At 40.3% G+C, this 22,735-nt stretch overlaps 1 protein-coding gene across 1 annotated transcript in view; it reads left to right on the top strand.

The window, feature by feature from the left end:
• The window catches only part of LOC122790648 (collagen alpha-1(I) chain-like), an 882,142-nt gene that overhangs the window by 367,164 nt on the left and 492,243 nt on the right, over positions 1-22,735 (top strand). The window contains exon 15 of the mRNA XM_044058172.1: positions 18,905-18,958. Within this exon, the coding sequence (XP_043914107.1) occupies positions 18,905-18,958 (54 nt within the window). The remainder of the gene's footprint in view (positions 1-18,904; positions 18,959-22,735) is intronic.

A 22,735-nucleotide genomic window follows, 5' to 3' on the forward strand; every position in this document is an offset into this window, starting at 1 on the left:
TGGTCATTCTGATCATACTTCTGTATTTCTCACCCCAGCATATAGACAGCTCCTCAAACAAACCCCCATTGTAAGAAAACTGTTAAGGTGTGGACAGAGGAATCTCACCAGGAGCTTCAGGATTGTTTTCACTGTACTCAGTGGGCTATTTTTAAAACAGCTGCTATGAATGATGATGGTATTGTTGATCTGGAGGAATACAGTTCAGTAGTTTCCAGTTAATAAGCACATGCAGTGACCTCATTGTGCCCTGTAAAGACATCTGTATGTATCCAAATAATAAACCATGGATTAACTCAGAGGTTCGCTCTGCGCTTCGTGCCCACTGCAGACCATATGCATCAGGTAATATCAGTGAGTATAAAAAGTGTAGATATGACTTGTGCAGAGTTATCAAAGCAGCAAAGGAGAATTACAGTTGTAAGCTGGAAGACTATTGTTCGGCTGCTTATACAAGCCATACATGGCAAGGCCTGGAAAACACCATAGGCTACAGAGACAAAGGCAGAAGGATGACTACTGATAGCCAGTTTTCACTGGACAATTTCGATGAATGTTATGCCTGGTTTGAGGCCTAAAACACCGAGTCAAAAGGTAGCACCATAAGATAGAGGCAGAGAGGAGGCAGCACGACCTTTCACAATATATAACCAGCAAGTGTGGTAAAGTCCTTGAGGAAGATTAATCCCCAGAAGGTCCAGATAATATTGCTGGAAGGGCACAAAACCTGTGCTTCAGTGCTTGCTGCTTTTCTGACTCGTGTTCAGTCTCTCCTTTGCATGAGCTACAGATCCCACTTGTTATAAGTCAACCACTATTATTCACTGCCAGAAAAGGGCAAATCCAACTTCTTGAATTATCGCCAGCCAGTTGCATTCACTGACTAGGAAGTAAAAACAAAATAAACAGTTGTAAGCAGGGGGACAAGTCCCCTGCACCCCCACACCCTTCGCTACTTAAATATACCAACTCCGAGATCGCACCACATTGAAATGAATGGAAACCTCCCCTTACGGAGATTTCTGTTTAAATGCTCAAACTTATACAAGGTCAAACTTATGGTCTCAACCATATGGGGTTCAAACTTGTACAAGGTTGACTATGTGATAGGAACCCTTTATATGTTTATACATATACACACACACACAGTGGCTATAAAAAGTGTACACATCCTTGTTAAAATGCCAGGTTTTTGTGATATAAAAAAATGAGACCATAATAAATAATTTCAAAACTTTTCCCACCTTTAATGTGACCTATAGCCAGCACAATTCAGTTGTAAAACAAATCTGTTAGGGGAAAAATATAAAAAATAAAAAATGTACAATAAGCTGGTTGCATAAATGTGCACACCCTTAAACTAATACTTTGTTGAAGCACCTTTTGATTTAATTACAGCATTCAGTCTATCAGCGTGGCACATCTCGACTTGGCAATATTTGCCCAATCTTCCTTGCAAAAGTGCTCCAGATCTGTCAGATTGCGAGGGCATCTCTCATGCACAGCCCTCTTCAGGTCAATCCACAGATTTTCTACTGGATTTAGGTCTGGGCTCTTGCTGGGCCATTCCAAAACTTAAATTTTCTTCTGGTAAAACCATGCTTTTGTTGAATGAGAGCAACTGTGTTGACACTTGCTGATTGGACTATTTTTTTCATATTTCTAGGACTTGCATTTGAAAGGCTCAGAATTACATTTGAGAACTATAATCAGGTGCCTCCATTTTCTCAATTTCTGGTTTACCTTTTTGTAGTTTTTTCCTATATATCCTTATTTTCCACAGCAGAATCCATTTTAATCCATACATCTAAATGCTTCACCTTTGTCTCAGTAAGTATGGGTATTACTGAACCAGTTCCTAGGTGGGTACGTAGGTTACCACCATAGCATTTGTTTTATTTTCTCTTATTTTGTATTCTGAAAAAAAAAACTGAAACTGGCTCAAACTCTACCATAAGACTGAAATGTGCTTTACTGCATTTTCAAGTACAAAATAATATCATCTGTGAATAAAGCTAACTTTTCCTGAGTACCATGCCTTTTCGGTCCTTGAATTTGTGAATCCATTATTATCTTTGCCATTGGCTCTAAATATCAACCAAATAAAAATGGAAAAGTGGACATTCCTGCCTCGCTCCTCTGTTAAAACACAGCTTGTCAAAGAGGAACTCTCACACATCAATTCTTGGCTTTAATGCTTCATATATTCTTATTTTATTGATTAACATTTGTTTACCAGGAAAGTCTGACTGGGACAGACCCCATTTTTGGTGGAGTCCTGGGGAGAAATGCTCCAGATGCACGTTAGAAATTATTTACCCTATTATTCTGTCAGGTAAAGTGAATAGTGCCATTGACCTACTCATGAAATCCCAACTGACACTACTGATAAGGTTTATACCTGTCCTTTTATCAGCGGGACTGTGAAGATGGGTGAAGGCTGCCAGCCTAGCCAGATAGAATTTTAGAGGTAATTCTGTCATCTGTAAATATTACTGAAAACCACAGGCTTGTTGTCTTAAGTGGTAAAAATAGTGTTACATGTGGAACTGGAAAAAAATGTAACAGTGCACTCTACTGACCAAGTAAAGCAGGTTGTGACCCTTTGATGTTACAACTCTGAGCCAGAAAGTCTAGAGTGAGGCATCCTGCCTATTGTTGTAAGGCCAGAGTTAATGGCCAGAATTTGCATACATAAATGTCCTTTATTGCTCTGGTTTCTGCCCAGAGGTGAAGAATGTAAATGTAGTTTCTGTTAGCCTGGAAACCCAGGGAAGTGTGAAGAATGATGTAATGTGAACCAGGAATGTGATTTTAAAAACAGAGAGAATCAGATAGCATTAAGCATTTTTGTCTTGACCATCCAACTCACCAGCACAGTCTTGCTCTTTATGTAAGTTTTTCTTCAACTTGTGTTTTCTCTTATAAATAGCTTGAAACTAGAAAGATTAGACTATGTTTTTCTGTGATGTCAGAACCATACTACTGAATTATTTTAAGTCTTTCCCTGTGATCTCTGAACTTTTTACCAGCACTGTGTAGTAAAATGTATGGTCTTGTGTTTTGACTATTTGTTATTTAAATATTTTTAAACCCTTTCAACTGTGGCTGTTTTTGTAGAGATAATTTAAGCACTTATAGAGTGCTTGAATGCTTTGGTAAAATTGTACAAAGCCACTTCAATAACTTTAGCTCTGGGTTATACTACCAGTTGGATAATAATATTGCACAGTAGAAATTCAACACCCTTTTAAGGGCCTTTGAGTAGCTGATAAATATTAGTTGGTGGTGGCAGCTGGTACTACTGTATAGTCTGGGAAAAGGGGGCACAGCTGAAGAACCTGTGCCAGTCTTCCCCAAGAGTGTCTTTGTGGTTATATAAACTCTTCTCAAAGTGTGTGTATGTGTGTGTGTATGTGTGTGTGTATGTGTGTGTGTATGTGTGTGTGTATGTGTGTGTGTGTGTATGTGTGTGTGTGTATGTGTGTGTATGTGTGTGTGTATGTGTATGTGTATATGTGTGTGTGTATATGTGTGTGTGTATATGTTTGTGTTGGTATTTGTGTCAGCTACTTGGGCAGGGACACAAAGCACTGGTTGAACAGAGAGGGTGTTGGAGGTTTTAGCTTGCCCACTAGGCTGAGATCTGGACCCTATAGCTGTACCAGTGGGGAGTCTTACTGGGGTCCTGGAGAGCAAGGGAGCAACCAGCCCCGGACTGACTTTGATCTCTGTGTGCTCTTAAGGGAAATTGCACTTTACTGTGTGTACTTGTTATCCTTTCCTCCTATATGAACCACCCCTCACTGGTGTTAGTGATGAGGATTGAGGCACCTTGATTGCTGGGCCAGGGCATGGGTGTCACATATTAATTGTTTGGCAGTGATGGGATATCCACATCACATACTAACTGGTGGCAAATACTAATTGGCTTATAGTGGTGTGGGTAGAGTGAATTCCTGTAGCTCATATACAGTGAGCTTTGAAGGTGTTTTGTACTCTAAATCAGCCACACAGTGAATACTCTGAGTTCAGATCACAATTGTTTTATTTATTTTGTTAGCTTAGTCAGGGTGAGCAGGTGGCATGTCAGCAGAGGAGTATGGGAATCTGACAAGGAGCAAGCTGGCAGAGCTGTGCCAGGCTAGGGGACTGGTGCATGGAAACCCGACTAAGGCAGACCTGATTGCAACCTTAGTTACAGCTGCATCAGAAAACAGCAACCAGGAGGACAATCAGACTGGCAGTGGAGATATAACACCCTCGGAGAATGGGACAGCTCAGCCTTGCTGCAGAGGACTTAAAAATCCATCTGGAGCTAGAGAGACATGAGTTGGAGGCCAGGTGTGTGAAAATAGAAGCAACTGGGAGACTGAGGCATCTAGAGAGTGAGGAGAATGAGAGACTGTGATGTTTGCAGGCTCAGGAGGATGATAAACTGCTACACCTGGAAGCTGAGGAAAAGGAGAGGCAGAAGGCCGCATGAGAAGGAGATGTTGACTCTTCGTCACAGTCGTGGAGGCAATGGGGAAGGGAGTAACTGGACCCCAGAAGAACAACAGGTCAGTAAATTTCTTCCGCATTTTAAAGAGAGGGATAATTTTGATAGTTTCATTCATATATTTGAGAGGGTATGCAAACAGTATGGTGTTGATCAAAGGCTCTGGGTATGGTTCCTGACACCCTTACTCAATGGTAAAGCTGTAACTGTTTTGTCAAAAATGTCTGACATTGCATGTTTTGATTATACTGCTGTTAAAAATCACTTGTTAGAATTGTTTAAGCTAACACCTGAAACATCTAAGAAAAATTTTCGTGCGCATAGACATAAGACAGATGAAAATGTGTGTGAATATGTTGCTGAACTGAACACTTTTCCATAGGTGGGTGAGTGGATGTCAGGTCACCACTTTTGAAGGGTTGGCAGACGTTTACGTGAGGGAACAAGCCCTTGGCACTTTGTCTATCAGCTAACCAGATCCTCATGTTCTCAGGCAATGTGCTACATCAGATGAGTTGGGGAAGAAGGGAGACCTATACCTGGCAAGCAGGGCAGCCCTGCACAGGAAAGGGACCCCCAGTACTGCTCATGGGTCTAAAGGAACCCATAGTGGGCAGCACAGAATGCCCCAACAGAATATGCCAGTAGCAGGGGAAGCCACTAGTCCAGGTACACATCCAAGGCTAGGGTTAAATGTTTTGAATGCAACCAGTGGGGCCATGTGGCATACAGGTATCCATGGAGGCAAGGTGGGGAACAAAAGGTGAGGAAGCCAGTAAGTGGGAAAGACAAAATGCCAATAGTAGGTTGTCTTGAGACAACAGGGGTACCAAACTACCATCCTGCAGATGTCCTGATAGGGAAGGATTTGGATGAGGCAGTACCATATGCTTGTGCAGTTACACTCAGTCAGGCTTGGAGACAAGCAGGTAAGGCTGGTAGTCTGGGGAGACCCAGACAGACTGCATACTTGCAGCCAGGATTGGTGAGATGATTATGTCAAGGAGGGAGCTACACTATAGCAGTGAGACTGAAGGTGAGCCACAGCTGCTTGGGGGTACTGATGGTCCCTTGGACAGAGTGACTGCAAAGGTAGAGGTGAGTAGTAGCACTACTGTCAGAGAATGCCAGACTTCCTGTGGAAGGGGAGCTGGGAAGGGTTACAAGGAGAGAGTTGAGATAGGCTCACATCTCAGACCCTAAATTGCAAGGCCTGAGGCAGGTAGCTAGGGAGGCACCTGATTCTCAAGGAAAGGGGGAATCTGTATACTGGTACAAAGAGTTGCTACCAGAGAGTGGACCCCTGAGGGAGAGCTAGAAGGTGAGAGAGTACAGCTGTTGGTAGTGCCTAGAGCCTACCATCTGGCGCTTCTAGCCATAGGCCATGATATTCCTTTTGCAGGTCATATGGGCATAAAATTTACAAAGAGGCATATTATGCAGAACTTCTATTGGCCTGGAATTTCCAGAGATGTAACCGGGTACTGCAGGAACTGTGAGCAGTGCCAGAAGGTAGGCAAGGCAGGAGACAAGGTGAGAGCTCCTTTGATGCCTTTGCCTGTAATTGAGGAGCCGTTACACAGGGTAGCTATGGCTATTGTGGGTCCTCTGAGTACTCAAGTTCCACCGGGAAAAAGTGTATCCTAGTGGTAGTGGATTAAGATACACAATACCCTGAGGCCATGACTTTGTCCTCCATTGAGGCAGAGAAGGTGGTAAATGCTTTGTTAAATTTTCAGCAGGGTAGGTTTCCAAAAGAAATACTGACTGACAAGAGGTGCCAATTTCATGTCAGACCTACTGACTTGCCTGTGGAAGTCCTGTGGGGTGAAGCACATGAAGACCACCCCCTACCATCCCCAGACTAATGGTCTTATTGAGAGGTTGAACTCTACAATCAAGTCCATGCTATGGGCATTTGCAGATCAGTCTAAGAGGGAGTGGGACAAATATTTGCCCCATCTGTTTGCTTACAGAGAAGTTCCCCAGGAATCCACATGTTTTTCACACTTTGAGTTGCTGTATGGGCATAGGATGAGGGGACCTCTAGATTTAATTCAAGAAGAGTGGGAAGGTCATTGCAAGTCTCACAAGGAGTCTGTTGTGGCATATGTCCTAAACCTCAGGACAAGGCTCAGGGAACTCATGGGCTTAGCCCAGGAAAACCTGGCAGAAATCCAACAACAGAAAAAGGTGTGGTATAACAGGAATGCTAGAGAGTATGCTGTGGGGCAGCAGGTAATGGTTCTCATTCCTGTCAGATGCAACAAACTGCAAGCAACTTGGGAGGGACCCTACAAGGTGGTAAGACAGGTAAGTGATGTTAACTACACGGTGGAACTGCTAGGCAGAAGGCAGGGGCACAAATTGTACCATGTTAATATGATGAATCCTTACCATGATAGGGAGGCCCTTGTGCTGAGCATTTGCAGTAGATTGCAGGGGGAGTCAGAAGGAGATCTGAGGACTGATCTCCTCAGTGAGGCTCGGGCTGACACCTCAGTGGAAGGGATAGCAATGTCCCAGCAACTGTCTCCTACCCAGGTTTGAGAAATCCGAGCAGTGTTGCAGGAATTTGGGGACATGTTCCCTGGGAAACCAGGGTGCACCCACCTGGGGCAGCACCAGGTGGATACAGGACGCCAAAGGTCTATTAGGCAGGCTCCTTATAGAGTGCCTGAGAGAGTCAGACTCTGAGGGAGGAGATGCAGGAGATGTTGGAACTAGGGGTGATTGAAGAGTCCAACAGTCCCAGGGCCTCCCCAGTGGTGATGGTGCCAAAGAAAGATGGCAGCACCAAGTTCTGTGTGCACTACAGGAAATTAAATAGTCACATAGAATCAGGTGCTTACCCCATGCTTAGGACAGATGAGGCCCAAGAGAAGCTGGGTGGGGCTAAGTATCTTACAACCATTGATCTTGCCAAGGGTTACTGGCAGCTGCCCTTGACTCCCAGTGCTAGAGAGATGTACATCTTTGTGACTCCTTTTGGCTTGTATGAGTTCACAAAGATGCCCTTTGGGATGAAGAATGCCCCAGCGACTTTCCAGAGGCTGGTAGATCATATCCTAGCAGGAGCATGAGGGTTTGCCCTTTCTTACCTAGATGATATTGCCATCTACAGCCATTCCTAACCAGAGCACCTTCAGCATGTCAGGGAGGTGCTGGGCAGACTACAGAGGGCAGGGTTGACCATTAAGCTGAGCAAATGTTAGGTGGGTATGGCAGAGGTCTCCTACCTAGGACATAGAGTGGGAAGTGGTAAGATAAGGCCAGAACCTGCCAAAGTGGAAGCCATTCAGGTATGGCCTGCACCTGTTACTAAAAAGCAGGTGAGAGCATTTTCAGGGACAGCAGGGTACTACAGAAAGTTCATCCCCAGTGATAGTACCACAGATGCTTCCTTCACAGACCTGACAAGAAAGAACAGGCCAGATAAGGTAGTGTGGACCCCAGCATGTGCACAGGCATTCCAGAAGCTTAAAGAAGCTTTGGGAGGACCCCCTGTGTTAGTCAGTCCAGATTACAGCAAAATATTTGTTGTGAAGGTGGATGCTTCGAACCATGGGGTGGGGGCTGTACTTAACCAGATTTCTTCAGAGGGGGAAGAGCACCCAGTGGTTTATCTCAGTCGTAGGCTCCAACCCAGGGCAGAATGCTATGCAGCTGTAGAAAAGGAATGCCTAGCCATACTGTGGGCACTGCAAAAACGTCAGCCTTGTCTGGATGGAAGGAAATTCACTGTTATGACAGAGCACAAACCCCCTAACATGGTTAAACAGAGCCAGCCAGCAAAATGCCAAGTTGCTAAGATGGAGCCTGGGGTTGCAAGCATATATGTCCGTGCAGCACCACAGTGGGATTAGCAATGCCAATGTAGATGGGCTCTCAAGACAGGAAACTGGGTAAGGTATACTCAGACCTAACTCCCTCAAGCAGCATTTCTCAAGGGTCATTTGAAAAGGCAGCTTGAGTCTCCAGGGGGTGAGATATGTGAAGATGGGTGAAGTCTGCCAGCCTAGCCAGACAGAATTTTGGAGATAATTCTGGCATCTGTAAATATTACTGTAAACCACAGGCTTGTTGTCTTAAATGGTAAAAATAGTGTTACGTGTGGAACTGGAAAAAATGTAACAGTACACTGTACAGACCAAGTAAAGCAGGTTGCGACCCTTTGATGTTAAAACTCGGACCAAGAACATCTAGAGTTGAGGCATCCTGCCTATTGTTGTAAGGCCAGAGTTAATGGCCAGAATTTGCGTACATAAATGTCCTTTATTGCTCTGGTTTCTGCCCAGAGGTGAAGAATGTAAATGTAGTTTCTGTTAGCCTGGAAACCCAGGGAAGTGTGAAGAATGATGTAATGTGAACCAGGAATGTGATTTTAAAAACAGCGAGAATTAGAGAGCATTAAGCATTTTTCTCTTGACCATCCAACTCACCAGCACTGTCTTGCTCTATATGTAAGTTTATCTTAGAGTTGTGTTTTCTCTTAGAAATAGCTATTAATTAGAAAGATTAGACTGTTATTCTGTGATGTCAGAACCGAACTACTGAATTATTTTAAGTATTTCTCTGTGATCTCTGAACTCTTGACTAGCACTGTGTAGTAAAAAGTATTGTCTTGTGTTTTGATTATTTCTTATTAAATATTTTTAAACCCATTCAACTGTGGCTGTTTTTGTAGAGAGTGCTTTAGAGTGCTTAAATGCCTTTGGTAAAATTGTACAAAGCCACTTCAATAGCTTTAGCCCTGGGCTATACTACCAATTGAATAATAATATTGCACAGTAATAATTGGACACCCTTTTAAGGGCCTTTGAGTAGCTGATAAATATTAGTGGGTGGTGGCAGCTGGTACTACAGTATAGTCTGGGAAAAGGAGGCACAGCGGGAGAACCTGTGCCAGCCTTCCCCAGGAGTGCCTGTGTGGTTATATACACTCTTCTCAAAGTATGTGTCAGCTACTGGGGCAGGGACATGAAGCACTGGTTGGACAGAGAGGGTGCTGGAGGTTTCAGCTTGCCCACTAGGCTGAGATCTAGACCCTATAGCTGTGCCAGTGGGGAGTCTTGTTGGGGAACTGAAGAGCAAGGGAGCGACCAGACCTGGACTGATTGTGATCTCTGTGTGCTCTTAAGGGGAATTACACTTTACTGTGTGTATTTGTTATCCTTTCATTCTATATGAGACACCCCTCACTGGTGTTAGTGATGAGGATTGAGGCTCCTTGATTGCTGAGCCAGGGTACAGGCATCACAGGGACACACTGGTTGAGCAGATTCGTCCTGTTCACTGTGCAAAGTACTGGGACATGAAAAGTCCCATTTTTCCATCACACTGAATCACTGTGGAAAAGCTGCAATTACTTCTGTTTTTTTCTATGACAATTCAGTTGCATCACCGACCTGTATGTGAAGGGAGAGTTACTCTGTGTTAGGTCCAGGTGGTTTAAATCCTGCAGCAGGGTGGGAAATGGGGTGGGAAGAGCACTGCAAAGATCACGGCTGTAGAGCAGTTTATTTTTAGCACTTCTACAGCCGCTAAAGAAAAGAAAGAGAGAGAATTGTTTTCTTCTTCATAGCAACTGAATCAGCCAGCCATTCATTCAGCCATCCAACCAACCATTCATCCATCCAGCTAGCCACTCCCACCAACCAGCTAGCCAGCTAGCTAGCCACTCCAGCAGCCAGCCAGCTGTTGTACTCATAACTGCATCTTCTTCACCTCTCCTGTGTTAATGTCATTGCAGAGTGGCTGTTCATTGTCATATTGGCCACACCCCATTTTCCACTTTGGCCAGCTTAAAAGGTGGCAGCCCTACTGATTGTTTTCTTACATTTTTCTTCCCTTTAAAACATTTATTATTCTCAAATTTTTGCCACCTATATACAAAAAATAAAAAAAAAACACTGATCCATGGCTATCAACTTTGATAACAACTTTGGTATTTTCTTAGCTGGTATAAATATAAACACCATATAACAATGGTTTAAAACTGAAATGGGGTCTATACGAACCCAGATCTGATGGGTCTTTACCCTCTTTAGATAATATGGTCACCATATGTTTCATCCAAAATGCTGCTACTTTTCCACTTGTTAAGCTATTGTTAAACAAAACTTTCCAGATCTTTATCATTTCTATCCTCCTACCTTTCAGATTTCCACAGGAGTGCCATGTTGCTTACTTAATGCATAACTGTTTTAATTTCAGCTTTTCCTATCTTGGCTATTAATTGTTAAACCTCATCTTCTTCTAACTTTAACTTAATTAAATCTTCTTTACCCATTTCCATTTGTGATTTTTCTTGGTTCCCCATTAGTCTGCTTCAGGGGCGGCCCGTGCTATTGGACTGCCGGACTGCAGCCCCCATTAGTCTGCTCTGCTTTATACAAATTTTCAAATACCTCTGTAGGATCTTTGGTTATTTTTCTTGACATAAGTGTCCTGTGTTTGACTATAACTCTCTGCACTCTGTTCCCTAAGTTCTTGTGCTACAAGTTTTTGCACTCTAGAGTTGTTAAAAAAATAAACACAGTTGCTTAACAGCATCCTTTCTGAAGCCATGCATGTTTTCCATATTTTCCCTTTTGTTCCCTTTAGCACTCTGCAGTTGTTTGTCATCTTACTCTGTGAATTTCCCATTCTTCTGCAATATTTAAAGCTTTGTCACGCCCTCTAAATAATTCATATTACTTTTGACATATCTCTTTCTACCATGCTTTTAAATTCCATTTTCATTTTATCCCACTCACATGATATCCACTCTAAATTAATTTATATCTTCAGTAATAACTCTTAAATCTTACCCACTGCCCATTTCTTAAGTTTCTCTCCTTTTAACAGATAAGTAGAAAAGTACCAGACTTTTATTTTTACATCATTACCTTATGTCATTGTCTTACTTTTAATTAGTGTATGACCTGATATATAGTTACTGGATGGCTCACAAAGCTTTCAGTTAAATGCATGTGCTGCTATGAAAAATAATTTCTATCCAGTCTAGTCCAATCATTGCATATTGTTGAATAATATGAAAATTCTGTGAGAATTCTTGCAACTGACTTCACATCTTCAATACCAAATATTTTCATATATGTTTTTGAGAACTCTATCCTCTTTTGTTATATTTTTCCCTTTTAGGCCAGCCTGATACTTCCCCACTACTGAATATCCAATTTCATGCTAGTCTGTGCTGAAAGCGTATTTCTCCCAAAAATTATCTTGCCTTCAGTAGTAGCAATTTTAGTAGTTTTAGGTGGTATGTGCAGATAGCTATGTGTGTATGAATGTGTGTGTATAAATAAATAAATAAATTTATATATATATATATATATATATATATATATATATATATATATATATATATATATATATACATACACATATATACACACACACACACACACACACACACACACACATATATATATATATATATATATATATATATATATATAAGTCAGCATGATCTTCCACTCCTGCCAATAACTCCACACTACCACAAATCTACAGCTGTTGTCCTTTTTTCCTCTACGGTCATTATTGGAAACCCTTTTCTAATTAGTATTATCAATCCTCTTTCCTTTGCCTCTGATACTCTGCTAAATATCCATCCTGAAATTTTTTCTTACTCAAATTGTCATGCTCATCTCTAGCCAAATACATGTAATGTAGTATTGCAATTTGCACCCTAAATTTCTTGCTACGGTTCAATGCATTGTTTTTCTTTTTGTCTATATCACTAAGGCCATTTACATTTCATATTAATATTCACATGTAACTGTTTTGATAAAAAGCTAGTACTCTCATGTATTGTACATAACAGTTCTTTTGGTTATTTCAAATTGCAGCATACATGCACACACTAATGTTTGGCAGGCTGATCTTGTATATACTTGCTTCTTCTCCTCTCTCCTCGAACCCATGTCACATTTTCCAGGACTTTTTCTTTCCTTGAAGAAACTGAATAAATATAAAAAATATAAACACTTTTTCAAAACCTAACCCCTTTTAACTCAAAGAAAATGTACACAACTGTATATACTTTCCAAAAAGGAAAGTTGGTCTTCCAAACAGGAGCACTTGTTCCATATTAATGAGTTCACCCACAGGCATGCCTTACACTAAAGTAAGAGTTAACCATGCTAAAGTGCATTTTACAGTTACAATTGTTATGCAAACGTATACAATATACGTGACAAGCAGATGTTAGATATGGCTTATATATGACTTAAGACATAGGAGTGTTGTAGTATAGATGTCAAGGATAAATAAAAGCTGAGATAAGGTGTATAACATATTTGGTAGGTAGGTAGCAGCTAAAGCTAGAAGAAGGAGAGAAGCCGTATATAGCTAATGAGTCAAGAATAGTGGAGTAACAGTACTAGGGTCCATAATGACATAGAGGCTAGTTATAAGAGAGTGGTGGAGGGTATTTGAAGGAGATGGATAAATGTAGAAGGTCAGAAAGAAATTAAAATATATTAAGGTAGGAAGGAAATTGAGGAGAAGTGGTAGAAAGGTTTGTTGTGTAAAAGGGGGTAGAAGTTATAAATAGAGGGTATGATATGACAGGAAAATGGAGTTATGCAGGTGAGGAGTATGTACACAACCATGTGTGATTTAGATGTTGTTTTAGTAATGGCTTGAAAGCAGAAAGTTTCATGGTCTGTTTTAGGTATGTTGGGATGGTGTCCCAGAGTTTAGGTACATAATGTGAGTATAATGAGCCTCCTGTTGAGTTATTAGACTTTATTGTGATTAGTAAGAGCTTATTGGTTGAATGAAGGTCACTACCTGGACAGTAGTGTTGCTGGGTATCTTTTAACAATGGACATTTTTCTGGTGTATATATAAGATTGTGTGCAGTAATAAATTGTGTGTGTGCTAAATAGTTGGGTAGCTCAAGCCAGTTTAGTAGTTTTAGGGCTCTGGAATACGAGTCATATACATAAGGTGGGCAGCAAAGTGAGCTGCTGTATTGTAACAGATAGATAATTTAGCTAGTGTATTTAGGTTTCTAAGAATAGATGAGGTATATACTAAGAATGGAAGATGGTAGAGAGATAATGATGTTTGTTGTGCATAATCTCTCAGGTAGTGTTTGGCTGTATAGAGGCAGCCAAGTCTTTGATGTGCTTTTTAAATGGCTTGCGATATTTGTTGGTCAGATTTGAGGTTATTGTAATTTAGGACAACCAGAGGTTTTCTTTGGTTTACATTTTTAATTTTTATGCTGTCAAATGAGGTTATTTTTAATGATTGTCTTTTATTTTGGTATTATTTATGAATAAAGAGCAGTGGCAGTAAAGGCAAATGAATAGAAGACAGTAGGAAATTTACATTGATAATTTGCTTTGCTGAAGTGTAGTGAGGTAATGACGGTATGAAAGGACCAAAGTAGCTAACCTATTACACAATTGCCAACCAGTTGATAGAGTATGGATGTTGTAACCAACCTGTTTTAAGGCTACACAGTGGTGGAATTCAGCAGACTGGTTAGTGGCAAATTTATCTGTCGTGTTTTAGCATTGTTCTATTTTTTGTTTGTAGAGGTTGCTAAAGGTCAGTGTAGATGGGACAGAATATAGTAGTGAAGGTAGGAATTACACAGAGACTATTGTTTTTGGCATTTCTAGTTAAAATGTGATTGCTACTGTTTAGGAGTTGAGTTTTCTTGAGAGGTTGTTGTATTTGAATATCAAACTTTAGGTGGTTATCTATAATGACCCCAAGTAGTTTTGTGTAGGACACAAGCTCAGTTGGAGTGTTTGATGAGATGATGGGTAAGTTGTTCTTTGTATAGGACACTAGAGTTTAGTGTGAACAGCAATAATTTGGTTTTCTTAGCATTCAGCAGAGGTGAGAATTGTTGAGCCAGGTTTCTATAGAAGAAAAAGATATGGTATATTTTCCTGATGTTCTTGGAGGGATATAGGTGTGGTTATCAATGTAGCATCACCAGTATATATTGAATGACAGTTATGGCATTGGTAGCAGTGTGGAAGTCATTAATAAAAATGTTAATGTGGAGCCCAAGACTGAGCCTTGTGGCACTCCTCCTGCTGTGAGCAAGAAAAGTAATTTCTCATTCTGCCATATTACTGCCTGTTAGAAAGTTATCAGTCGAACCAAGAGCAAAAGGAATTGTCAAGGTCTAGTGAAGGTAGTCTACAGAGAATGATCTGATGGAATTCAATGTCAGACATATTAGGATAAGTCGAGGAACAGAGAGGGAACAGCATTTCCAATGTCCCTGTAGTATTTGAAAAGTTGGGAACTTTATACACTTTTCAGGGATTTTTCATAATGGAGAAATAATAACTATAAGAGAGTAATTACAGAATTCAGTCAACTCTCACCCTTTGTGTAAGCCAAAACTTAGTGATTTTTTCAATGTAATAGATTAATAGTTTTCTTGAAGAGATCTGTTAGACGATAGAGACAAGGTAAGTAGCCATGCTGATGTATTCTAAGGTAAGATCATCTGCAGCGAGTACAGTTGGCTTTAGCTTATGAAGGTTTTTTTTTCTTAGTGTTGTTGGGAATTGGGATGATATGGAAGACTGGGATTTTTGGTGATAATTCTGTCGGGGTGAAGGAGGGTAGATGGACATTTGTTTATGATGAAGATGACTGAATGAATAAAGTGTGAGTTGAAATATGGTTGGTGATGGTAGTGGTTGGCTGAGCTGGATGGTAAGGATTTAACAGATTAATAGGGGACCAGAATTGTTTGGGGTTCCTTGGTATATGTAACTTGAATTGATGCAGAGTGAGTTTTTTTTATCAGATCTGATTTTTTGGTGCAATTGCAGAATTCTGTGATGTTCTGGAGATTAGTGCTTGTTTTATTATGAAACCCAAACGTCATGAATTTGACTCCAACCCTTATAAGTTGTTTAGTAGTTTTTGTGAGCCATGGGGTAGGCTTGAATTCCAATCTTTTCTGTCTGGTTGCAGTTAACTAGTTTAATATATTGAGAATGCTTTCATTAAAATATGCAACTGCTTCATCCAGAGGCAGCAAGATAAGTTAATATAATGTTGCAATCTTGGGCTGCTGAGGTGAGGATGTAGTAGTGCATTGATCACATTATATGTAGAATTAAAATAATCTCAGCTGTTCTGACAGGGGTGGTTATCTAGGTGAATGTTCTTGTTTTAAGCTATAGTCAAGTTTCTTAAGGAAATCATTTTGAGAAAACAAAATTCAGAAAGTCATGGAATACAGCAGTTTTTCTTGCATTTACCAACTCAATAGCTATGTTTTTCTATCAGCAAATGCTCTTGGTAGGAGACAAGAAGTCCAGAGTTACAAGCAATTAACCATAAGTCTGTACAGTGTGTTCTGAGTGAAATTTGCGCAGATGCTTTTGTGCATCTGCAAAGTTACTAGCTGTTTTTTTCCTCATTAGTAACTGCTTTTTCTTGGACACTAGCTGTCTATAGGTGCAGTTAATCATTAGATCTATGAATATTCTGTATTTAATACATTTCTCTTGGCACAATGCAATTAACACATTTATATTGGCAAGCATTGCAGTGAAAAGTGAATGAAGTTTGAAATGGTGAGAAGTGACTAAACATGCATGTAGTTTCCTCCCCAGTAACCCATACTTTAATGCATTTAATATAACATTGCCCAATTTAGTTTATTTATGCAAAGGTAATTATTCTGCTCTTTTCTTAGAGCTTAAAATTATTGTTTACTTGAAAGCATACAAACTGAATTTTACCTCTGGGAGGAAAATATAGATAAAAGAAAAGATGGCAATCAGTGTATGTAGGTATACATGGTCTAACATGCAATTTAGCATGGGTAACCGTAATTTTAGAATAAAAGATGCCTGTGAATGCAGTCATTTACTCTGGGGCAATTGCTAATATATGGAGGGTTAAACATCATTCTCTGTAAGTGTTTATAGCTTTATTGGTTTCCTGTAAATTATAATTGGATGGGAGATTTTATAAATCTATTTAGTTTCTTGTTGGAGTGTTTTCACTAAAAATGTGACACAGGTTCAAATGGAGATGGCAGGAAGCAACTCCATGAGTTCAGACCGCCAAACATTAGTGGCTGCATGTAAGCTAAAAGTTGGGTGGAAATATACAGTTAAAACAATTGTCATGTATAATAGGTGGGAGAAATGGCTTTCTGTCATAATGACAACTCTGTCCATATTATCATGAAATGTAAATGGGCCTACAGGTATAGACAAAAAGCACATATTGAATTGTATCAAATAATGTAGGGTGTAAATAGTATTGTTGGAGACTTTTGTGGTTAGAAATGAACATAGGAATTTGACAAAGAAAGGATTTTAGGAAGGACTTTTATCAGATGTTCACGGACAAGGAAAAGAGGAGTAACATTGATTACTTTTGGGCTGTAATCATGATAAAAGAGGAAAAAAGGCAATGATTGCAGATGTGTGGTAGTAAGCAGTTACTGTTGGGGAGCTTCCATTGCATTTATTTGCATTCCACCTAAAACTACTACTGTGGAGTTTGAGAATTATATATTTTGTGGGTGAGGTCTGGAACTTGGTTTGCAATAGTGAGGATATATCAGGTGGTTTGAGAAGGGAAAATATAAAGAAAATAGATTTCTGAAGACATTTATGACAATAATTAGTGAGTAGGATGTGGGTTTAGTAGTGGGAACTCCTAGACAATTTATATATTCTCTTGGTTACAAAAAGTGGCCTAGGCTGGAGAGAAACTATATTTCACAAGAGCATATGTATTTAAAGCATTGACACACATCCAATGATGATTTCAAATCATCCACCATTAAAAGCTAATATAAAGATGCAAAGTAAAAAAGTAAAGCTGAAATGGTGGCACTTTCCCACTTACCCATTAAGAAGAGAGGGATTTAAGAAATTAGAATGGTGTGAACAATATGAAAAGTAGAACTGATTCAAGATTTATTAGGGAAGGTAGATATTTCTTCAGAAAGCATAGCTAATGAATGGAATAAAATGAAAACATAATTTAAAATTGCTAGAAATAAATGAGAAAGGGATATAGGAAAGAAGAAACAGAAATTATTTAGAGGAGATGACAGACATTAAGTATTGCAAATTAAAGGGAATTTTACAGAACAGGAAGAGGAGCAACTGCAGCACACTGAAGGGAAAATAAAAATATTTAGGTGATATACATGAGTTCAGAAAGGTTGCAGTTAAGCAATTATTTTTTAACAACCTCCTCAGAGAACAAAATTTATTAGAACAATCACCTGGGCAACAAAGTAGAAAAAAGGGTTGTCTCCAAACTTGGGGAGTCTATAATAATAAAAATAATCAGATATCCTAATGTATCAAAGATATTTTGAAAAGTTTATGAAAATTTGTATAAAGCAGAGGAAGGTGGAATGCAATGTAGGCTGCAGTCACAGAGCTTTCAAGTCAGCCATGAAGTGGTAAGGTGTCAGGATACACTCCCCGTCAAGAAGTATGATGCCTCATCAGCATCCGCAATCTCCTCTTGGGGACAGATGAGTTGGTTTGAGCCTAGATAAAGCTAAGGCACATCTGATGGACACAGTGAATGAGAATAATTGCTGGTGACAGCTGATGGGCAGCTGTGTGGAGGGGAAGAAAAAAAAATAATTTTAAAATGGGTTGTTGTCTTGGGAAGACTCACAAATAAGCCTTCAATTTTGTGGTTCCTTAAAGAACTGTGAGTCTGGGAATAGACAGTTAAATCTGAGTTGCTAGTATGCTTCATCCTTTGGTCCAGGGTTTGATTCCTTCAATCTTCACTTAAATACTGTACAGTTCTGCGCAGTCAGTTGAGCAGACAGTGCTTTCATGTTCCCTCTGAAAAGACGCATTTGTCCATAGTACCTTTATTAGGTTAACAAATTAATAAAAATACTGGGTGTTTCTCTGTGTATTCTTTACTGGTTTACTGGGGCATCAAGAATTTGAATGTATGCTTATATATCTGAATCTCTGAATCCAGAATGGATCTATCCAAACTGTGACATTTGTTCTACTGCCTGAAAGAACTCTGTCGATTAAGACAGCAGAATGTCTCATTATAGCTCCTCCTCCATTTGCAAGGATTTGCTCCACTCATATGAGGCTGCCTGGAAGTGGAGTGGAGAAAGGGATGGAGAATGATGCTGGAAGAGCAAGAGCACACACACCAGCATGATACTGATGTAACCTGCTGACTGATCCTCCTTTCTTTTTCATATACCAGACTAAACTGGAGATGTGACTGCCAGTTACCATGACTTTGGATAAAGTGGTAGAAGACTATGGCTGGAGGACATTCTTGTGGAGAACTACATCCTAATTTGCATGTTATACAAGTATTTCTTGTTCAGTGTTTGCATGACCATAATGTACATTACTAATATGTCTGCTCTTCTCTTTGTAGGGAGATCTAGGTGAATACGGCATCTCTGGCCCACTTGGAACTTCTGGTTCTGAGGTAATATTTAAGATGTCTGTTTTAAATATTGTATAAAATAAGCTATGAATAGCATATACATCCACAGTGAAATGAAGTCTTAATTTGAAAAAAGAAGTGCTGCAAAAGTCTTCCATGCAGATTCACACAACCACAAACACATACACACATGCATTCAGTAAGGGCTGTATAGGCTTGGGTTAGGCTTATTCTTATTGTTTTCCTTCCTTGTCTTGGTGACCATCAAGTGTCCTGTCTTTAATGCTCCATACAGAGTATTCATTCCCTGAAGAGGTAAAGACTATAGCCCATTTCTTCTGCCTAGGGTTGAGGGCTGAGCAGTGGAGTGAAACCTTCACTCATACAGCACTGGGTGTTTTTTGTACCTTTAAGCCCTAACCCTTCTGTACATGCTCATGACCATCCTAGAGTTCATCATTCCATGAGCATCACTGAGTGTGTCACTGTCTTCTGTAGGTGATGTAAGCCCTCAAGACTGCCCCAACCTTTTGAAGCCAGTCTATTGGATCTTATATGTCCTTCGGGTATTTCACATTTAGAATGAGCACAGGACATGGAACTGCCCCTAAGCCTTTTCCCTCCCAAAGAGAAGCAGGAAAACAAAGTTGTAGCATGTCTTTCTTTTCCCCTAACTCCAACTTCAGCAGCATCCCAAGCACACCTACTTAATCTTGGGTTTCATGGACCACAGCCAGAGCTATATCCATGTACACGATTGGAGCTACTGATAGTAATTTATGTTTAAAATACTCCTTCATTTGCAGTGTTATAGCACTAGAGCCTGCTATCTAGCCTTTGTTGCTTCACTGGGGACAAAATGACTGGCAGTTATGTTTACAAATTGTTTCTGTCTGTGCCTAACGTGAACACAGGCCAATTTTTGAGAATAAAGAAACCTATCTTAAAGGTAGACATAACTGTGGTAGAGGGCTGAGTGCCCCATTATATGCAGTAGTGGTGTCTTTGATACCCTTTTACATTAATTCTGTGGTCTTCTACAGTAGGGTTTTAATATCTGTAGAAATCCAAGTGTTTATTACTCTTTCAGCAGGTGATTAATATCTGTAGGATCCAGCCTTCTAATTCTACCTTAGCTAGTGATTTATATCTCTAGGCTCCAGCCGTCCTGTTCTCCTTCAGCAGAGAATTAATAGCAGTAGACTCTAACCATTTTGATAACCCTTTTAATACTCCTGTAATAGGTGATTAATACTAGGTTACAGCCTTTTGTACTCCTTCAGTAAGTGTTTGATGCTTGTAAACTCCATTACTTTGGCACCCCCTTAGCAAGTGACTGGCACCTATGGGCTGTGCATGCCTTTGGTACTTTTTCAGTAAACGATCACTACCTGTAAGAGTCCAGGCTTTTCTTGCTTCTTTTCCAGTGCATCTTTTTTTTTTTTTTTTTTTTTTTTTTTTTTTTTTGCAGTTTTGTGTCTGTGGATGGCACTGTCCCTTACACATATTAGTATTTAAATATCCTTGTGCATAGGGAATATACCTATAAATATCCAAAACAGACAGTACCTTTATTAGATGCAGTATTTGTACAGAGGTAGCTTATTTTTTCTCGTGTCACTTGTTATTTTACAATAGGATAATCATTTTAAAACACACGCATTTCTAATTACTTTTCTTATACATGACTCAGGTGCCAATTTGTAACTGAGGATTTGATGTCAATTTTCATTCTTTTCTCAACCGATGAGTTCATATCTGATGCCTCGATCCAGCTTGCCTGTTGCTAAAGCTCACGGCAACCAAAATGTCTTGAACTTATCCTTTACCCACAATGCACCAACCCCAATTACCTTAGATCTCGTTTGCTGCTTCAAGCAAAAGACGTGGTCTTCCATCTCTCTCGAGCATTAATGATATAAGTGTTATATATATCTATATTTTCTTCAGAAACTTTTTCTATTACAATCACTTACCTTCATTTACAAATTTCCTACTCTCTCTCTATGATACAATTTGTTTTATGTACCTCTTGGATACTATTGTTAGTATATTCTTTCCATCTATGATGCTGTCATAGTTTAGTTACCATAGTTGGTATTTCTATTTCTCATATTTCCCTACTTAAAAAAAAAAAAAAAAAAACAGCTTTTCTTTTCTGTCTTAGGATTTTAACAATGGCACATATACCAGCAGGTGTTAAAAAATCTACATAGTGAGGACACAAACTGCCAGTTTCTGATGCCTACACACTTTGTGTCTACTGTCTGTGTCTCTTCCATTTACAAGAGATTGTTCAGTTTGTCATGGTTTTTATTCCTCATGCATTGGTGGAAAACAAAAATAAGCTTATCCTAAAAGGTCTTTCTTCTTCCTTTGGGAAGCTATATTAGTGGGTGATCCTTCCTCTGAATGAAAAACTGCTAAAATTAAAAAGTCATTCTCTCCTAAGCCAAATTCTTCCTCCTCAGCTTTTGACTCTTCAAGGAAGAGGTCTCATAAGAACCTGGTCTCAACCCCGGATCCGAAAAAGGTAAAACTTCAAGATTGTGCTAAAGAAAAATTATCGGACCCGACACCTCCTCAAGTCGGATCCATTGAAGTCAAAACCCTTAGATCTGACTTCATCCAATCTGATGCTATCTGAATATGACATTCAGACTACCAGATTTCTAACCAGTACTAGGTACTATCCATCACTGGATCTGGTTCCTGACAGGGTACCTCCTCCATGCCTAAAATGACCCAGGTCTCCATCTATATACTCCACTTGCTCTTCCAGAAGCCTTACAGAAAATGACGTAGAGAGACAGGTAAAGTAGATTATCTTGGAGCAGAGCCAGACTGGTGTTCCTTTGGTTTCTAACTCTCTGGGTCAGGAGATATGCAAATCTACTACTCCCCATTTACAAATTCCTCCTCTGACTCCTGTAGCTTCAGACTTTTCACATCCAAGTTGTCCAGATCTATCTGGCTTGGATCCTAGAATAACTTTATCCTTGGATCCAAGATCTTCTCTGAGGGCTCTGGTCCCATTGGATCTGTAGAGCTCCTGGAGCCGTAGTATGCCTGTCAGATCTGAGGTGCTGCATTCGACTCTGAAGCTTTCAGATCTGTCTCTGCACCTCAATGTCTCGGCACTGGATAGCTCAGCTCTGGCTTCCACCTCAGCAGTTTTGTCTTCGGAGCAGGGGAGGCCTATGATTCAGAAGCTTGTTTTCTCAGATCCAATGGCCTCTCTCTCTCTCTGAGCTGCTCTGCTTTTGAGGCTGCGAAAAGAGTATTTTCTGCCTTGACAGTGCTGATGGGATCCTTCCCCCTCAGATCCTAAGTCCTCTGCCATGATTTCTCAGTGCTCAGAGCTTCATCATCTCCTTCCACAGGGACAGCAGTACCCAAACCCCCAAGCTCTCACCAACAGAATTGTAATCTCCTCTTCTGATATCTCCCCAGAGCACCCCTCTGAGGAAGTCCCTAAGAAGAGGATATTTAAGAGGAAACATTTAGACACCTTCAGAGGAGTCCAACACTGAAGACCCAGATTACGATAAAGGTGAAGGGTCCCCACAATCACCTCCTGAAGATGTCTCCTTTGGAGACATCCTAGAAATCCTTAAGCAGATAGGTGGTTGGACATCTAGCAGTCCTACGTCTGAGGAATCTGTTCTCCTGGAGGCTTCTGGTGCTGGACCATCTACCTCCTGGGTGACTCTGCCCACCGATGAGCTCATTGACTTGATCTCTGGTGGGTGTGGAAGGACCCTCACACTACAGTGCCTGTTCCTTACAGATCAGATAGGATAATGGCACCACTGGCAG

The sequence above is a fragment of the Protopterus annectens genome, chromosome 16.part0 (assembly GCF_019279795.1).
Source record: "Protopterus annectens isolate FY-2018-M chromosome 16.part0, PAN1.0, whole genome shotgun sequence".
Taxonomy (NCBI): Eukaryota; Metazoa; Chordata; order Ceratodontiformes; family Protopteridae; genus Protopterus; species Protopterus annectens.